This window comes from Haliotis asinina, chromosome 2, assembly GCF_037392515.1.
Source record: "Haliotis asinina isolate JCU_RB_2024 chromosome 2, JCU_Hal_asi_v2, whole genome shotgun sequence".
NCBI lineage: Eukaryota > Metazoa > Mollusca > Gastropoda > Lepetellida > Haliotidae > Haliotis > Haliotis asinina.
The window spans coordinates 30738254-30743586 of NC_090281.1; the positions used below are offsets into that span (position 1 = coordinate 30738254).

Sequence of the window (5333 nt, forward strand, 5' to 3'; positions counted from 1 at the left end):
ACACAAACTATACATTCTGTAACCCAAAAGAGAGCAATACATTCTTGTCTTCCAGCTTTATCAGTAGGCAGCATATGAAACATAAGTATTATGATAATAATTATTATAATGAACCTCACCACTATCAGCACATCGCTAATCACCTGTGTCATCATGAAATCCTGTTGTTGAATATGTTTCTCTCATATATGCCTTCATTACTGAGAATGAGTGACACTTTACAATTATGTGTGTACTATTTCTTTAACTTTGACAAAAGGCTTCCAACATACTACTGCAGTAAAAATATCAGAACGCACATGAGGAATTTAAGCGACAAACAGCCTTTCACTATAGGCTTCAAACTAACTACTGCAATAAAATATCAGAATAACCTTATGAATTTAAACAACAAACAACTTTTCACGATAGGTTTCAAACTAACTACTACAGTAAAAATATCAGAACGCACCTAAGGAATTTAGACAACAATTAGTCTTTCACGACAGGCCACCAACCTTACTACGTCAGTAAAAATATCAGAAAACACTTAAGGAATTTAAACAACAAACACCAAACACAAGGTTTTGGAATATAATCTTACTCCTTCATCAGATCAGTGGAAACAAGTAGAAAACAGACATATTTAACTGTACAGTGAACTAGGAAACAGATTGTCATATAATGAAAAGGTGTTGGAACAGCTATATAATGACACATATTAGGTAACAAATAGCTGTATGTAATTAACCTAGGAAAGAAATAGCTATATACTGTAAAGACTCGGTAACAAACAACTGCATACTGAAAAACATACGAAACACATAGGTATATAGAGTGAGTGAGTGAGTTAAAATATTTAGCTACATTGGCAATATTTCAGCCATATTCAAACAAAAAGTTGTCTGCCAATTTGTCACGGGCGGTGGAGGTTGTGTCGAAGGCACAACAGGAGGCAGTCATCATCATACAGGTTCTCTGGGGTCGAGGTGATCTATCGTCTGTTGTTTGCGATCTATAGCCTGTTTTTATATTGTATTGTCCAAATAGTGATATTAGTTTCCACGTTAGTTTTAAATCTGATTGTGATTTTCTAGCTGTTTTACTGTTCTTCGTCGACAGGTTTTTATAATATACACATATTCCAGTTCAGAGTTAAATGTTCCTGTGACGTTATTGCTGAAATATTGGCGACGTGACATTAAATATTAACTCACTCACTCATTCACTACGTTCCAGAAACAGGCGTCGATAGCGATTTCTTCTTGGAACTCAAAATGGATTCGGTCCTGTGGTGTGTAGTCTGTCTTTGCTTTGCCAGAAAACACATTTCTTGCTGCCAATGCAGTGGTCGAGCGTATCGCTCTTGATAGTCAATGTTTCTGCTTCAAAGACCGTGGGGAGTTAAGATACGATGACGAGGTAGTCTGTGCAGTGGTTGCGTCTGTCTTTGGTTTCCGGAAGGTAGTCAGTTCCGAGAACAATTCTGAGTTTGCCCATTGCAGATGGAAAGTGGTTGAGCATGCAGATGAAGACAAGATCAAATACTTTGCTGTCTTCTACGAACTCAATAAAGCACAGGAAATAGAACGTTGGAGAAACTGGTAAAACTCGTAGATGATGTTGTCCAATTGCTCCAGTATTTATATTCTCTCAGTCAGAAAGCAAGACGTGGGGACACTTCTCCAGCAAGTTTTGAAGACTTCTGTCATGTCAGGAAAGTTGGCCGATTTCGCGTATATTGGGCTGGCAATGGTAGTATTTCCTCTATACTTCCCGAAGGGACAAACAAACAGATTGGATCTAGGCATAGGCATCGTGAAATAAATTGGTTCCCAGCATTCTTTTCTTTAAATCTCTAAATGGGATGCACCTTTACCGGTTGTCTTCCGCTTGTTTGATGTAGAAGCAACATGGTCCATCCACATTCTGTTGCTGGGTTTTGTTTTTGTTTTTGTTTTTTTCTGCAAGTGTCTCCATTTTGTTTTCCATATATCTGCCTTGGTGTTGGGTCCACTGCTGAAAAATCTATCCGAAGACAAAGAATGTTGTTTTTTTTCTCTTAAATATACTCAAATGCACCACTAGACCTCTTCTTCTTTTTTTTCCTCCTCATTTTATCATTATTTTTCCCCCGCACCGTTATTCCATATACTACTTCCCTATAAATATAAGTGAAATCTTTATGCTCCCAATATTAATGCCTCTACAACACACCTATGATGTCGTTTTAAAATAACTGACACGTAAACGGTTTATATTTGCAGTTTTGTTTCTGTTGAGCTTGGTCTAGGTACTCCAATCAATTGAATGGTCGATCGAAAAATAATTTATATCAATGGGGACCATCTGGAATTCTGCCAAATCAGGAATGGAATTACCTCTATCCTTGTATCTTATCAAGCAGCATTGGGAGTTATTTTGTGTAAAAATAGTTGACGAGATGAACCGTATACAACGACACCAAATAAAAGTCACGATGTTGACACAGTTCACAGTGGTTACGGGGACGGTTGCAGCGATACTTCCACTAGATGGTTGAGCCAAGTGACATAGGTTACAGGGATCATTGCAACGGGACTCATGAGTCAGATAACATACATTATGGGGACATTGCAGCGGGACTCCCTAGATGATTGTGCCAAACGACAAAGGCCAGCATTCCAGTAGAACCTCCGTTAGTAGGTTGAGTCAATGTACATTGCCGTAACAATATACAAACCTGGATTTTCTGGTTCAGACCTGATTTGTTTCAACAAGATATGTGCAGTCGACTCTACTTTTTGCAGAGATGTCTTATGAAAATGGATAGGGTTTTGTTGCTTTCTATTTACAGGCACCATCCCAACAATACTCCCGTCAAGTGTCTGACCCAGTTTACAGATGTTATGGGGCTGTTCCAACGGGACGTCCGTTAGGTGGCTTAGCTAAACAAACAACTGTGACTACTGTAAACCTTAGATCAATTACAAAGATAAATCTTAATCCGAAGTTTGTTCCAGATACTTTGTAAGTGTATTTTCATTGTCAACCGATAGAAAACACGGTACAGAATGAAAGGAGCAGTGAAATTTTGGAGTTGACATTTTATATACAGTAAATGGTGTAAGTTGTCCAAGAATTGTCTTTGATGTGAACTGAAGTCAAGGCTTTGTCGGTTAGCAGACAGTTATCATCAGTCGGCGCTGTTGCACTGTAGCTGAAGTCGATGCATGAATGATGCTTGTGGCACACAATGCCACAGTCACCGACTGTCGTTGCCGACGTGGCCAGGAACGGCTGCAACATCTTCTTGTTCGGGGACGGTTTGTAGTGGGATCCTACAGAAAAGTAATTTTATTTAGTGTGTACTGGATTTCTTCAACGTTACATTGACATTATACCGGTCTCGTCATCAAGTCATGTGACACACTATCTGCAGTATGTCAGTCAGAACACCCAGACCATCTTTGTGGGATAAAGTGACTTTGCTCATAGTTAAGGATTGCGCTATCACCGTATCGTTCCTTATGGATCAATAGACTATTTGGTCATATGTAATTGGGTGTGGTTCAGCATCCCAGACAGCTGGCTGACAATCAAGGTCCTGAGTTACAGTGATACCACACAACAAGATGGCAGGCTGACAGATACATTTCTATGAACAAAACCTCAACCTTGTCTGACGAGGATAAAAAGACAATTTGTATTCCAACTACCCTCGTAACTTCTTAAGTTCCATGAACGAAAGACCTTACTGATACGTCTTATGCAATGTCAATTTTATAACCTGTAGATATTCAAGCCTGGAAGGCAAACGATTTTATAGGTCACTTATATGGTCAACGTCGGATTTAATGACAAAAATACAGGTTTTCATGATTTACATATATTCCATTTCAGCTTTAAATGTCATCGTCACGATATGGCTGAAATATTGCCGATGTGACGTTAAATATTAACTCACTCGCTCGCTCACTTACTAAAGATAAACAACAAAGTCACCGCTACTGACGACCAGATTCATTCAGTGGTCTCATAGGACCAACAGTTAGCCACGGACGACGAGATCTATTCAGTGGTCTCATGCGACCTGTTGTGTGCCTCTGACGAACAGATCCATTCAGTGGTTTCATAGAACCGGCGGTGTTTGCGTGGGGCTCAGGCACCCGGTACAAAGATAAAATATGTGAACTTGCTCCTTAACTCCTAACTTAAGAGATAATGATTTACAACTTTCGGTCCATGGTTTACTCACGATATGGTTTCGTTGCCCCTTCCCCTTGCACGTCAACATGTCCGATCGCGAGGGGTATGTGATTTGGGGAGCGCCTTGTGACACGGACAAAGCGGACAGGGGCGATACCATTGCAGGTGAAGGTGACCTTCTCCCCAGGAGCAATTCCATGAGGTACTGCTCCACACCACACCGCCTGGACATCAGAGCAGAGGCTGATATCCTTGTCCGCCACTTCCACGTACGCATTTGTCATGTGGGTTACTGTGAACAGCCCATGGTAGGTATCACACATAAATGCATGCTTTTAACATAGTTAAGGCATTCATACTAGAAGCTCGGTAAAATTTATATTCTTTGAAAAGTATAGTCTTCTGTCAATTTAACAGACTAGCCTGATCCTGAACAAACAAGAGTAACCATTCTTTCAGGGCAGTTAAATGATGTTGAATTGCAGCGACAATGACATAGAATTTATAAGACACATTGTACGTCCCTAATTTATGTATTTTATTAGGAAGGGATGAAGTTCAAGTGATATCGATATGTCAAATCTATATGAACACTAACCCGTGCTGTTCCTTGCTGTGAGGGTGATGTTGCTGATGGTGAAGTACCCCCTCAGGTCCAAATCCCACCAGGACAGGTTGCCTCGGGCTGTTAGTGATCCACTGTTTAAATAAGATATATCAAGAGCACGGCTAGCAACATGGATGTCATCCGTACTGCTCTGTTTTGCATCTTTCCCATTTGAAATGCTTTCACCTGCAAGGGAAATATGAAGAGACCGTATGAGAGAGAGGCACATACAGACTCAATACACTGACGCAAACTCTCACAATCTTAGACATAGGCACAAACACGCATATAAACATATTCAAATTGATAAATTGTTGCCAGTTAGACAAAAATAACTCGCTCATTTCCTTAGCTACAAGAGAGTACGAACAAGATATTAATCCATGAACGTGATGAAATGTGACTGGAATCGTTCTCAGAAGACATTTGGGTAGTCTCAGTACGAGTAAAACACACAAAGGAAAATAAGTTGGAATTTCTTTTTCAGTATTTTCTGTACTTTCCGAAGTGCTGGGCAAACAACATAACAAGCAACAGGATCAGTCAAACGTTTTCTCCC

At 40.0% G+C, this 5333-nt stretch overlaps 1 protein-coding gene across 1 annotated transcript; it reads right to left on the reverse strand.

Annotated features, from left to right (window-relative positions):
- Positions 1-3066: 3066 nt before the first annotated feature.
- On the reverse strand, positions 3067-5003 carry LOC137271732 (uncharacterized). Its single transcript, XM_067804141.1, has 3 exons — positions 4766-5003; positions 4217-4459; positions 3067-3299 (listed from the first exon to the last, which is right to left on the reverse strand). The coding sequence occupies exons 1-3, from the start codon at positions 5001-5003 to the stop codon at positions 3067-3069; spliced, it is 714 nt and encodes a 237-aa protein (XP_067660242.1).
- Positions 5004-5333: the final 330 nt, after the last annotated feature.

What these genes read in the sequence shown, in the direction of transcription:
- LOC137271732 (XM_067804141.1), bottom strand. Translation starts at nt 5,003, where the DNA reads ATGTGCCTCTCTCTCATACGGTCTCTTCATATTTCCCTTGCAGGTGAA. An exon ending in CACAGCAAGGAACAGCACGG is followed by an intron (nt 4,460 to 4,765) that starts GTTAGTGTTCAT and finishes GGCTGTTCACAG; the next exon opens with TAACCCACATGACAAATGCG. An exon ending in AGGGGCAACGAAACCATATC is followed by an intron (nt 3,300 to 4,216) that starts GTGAGTAAACCA and finishes ACTTTTCTGTAG; the next exon opens with GATCCCACTACAAACCGTCC.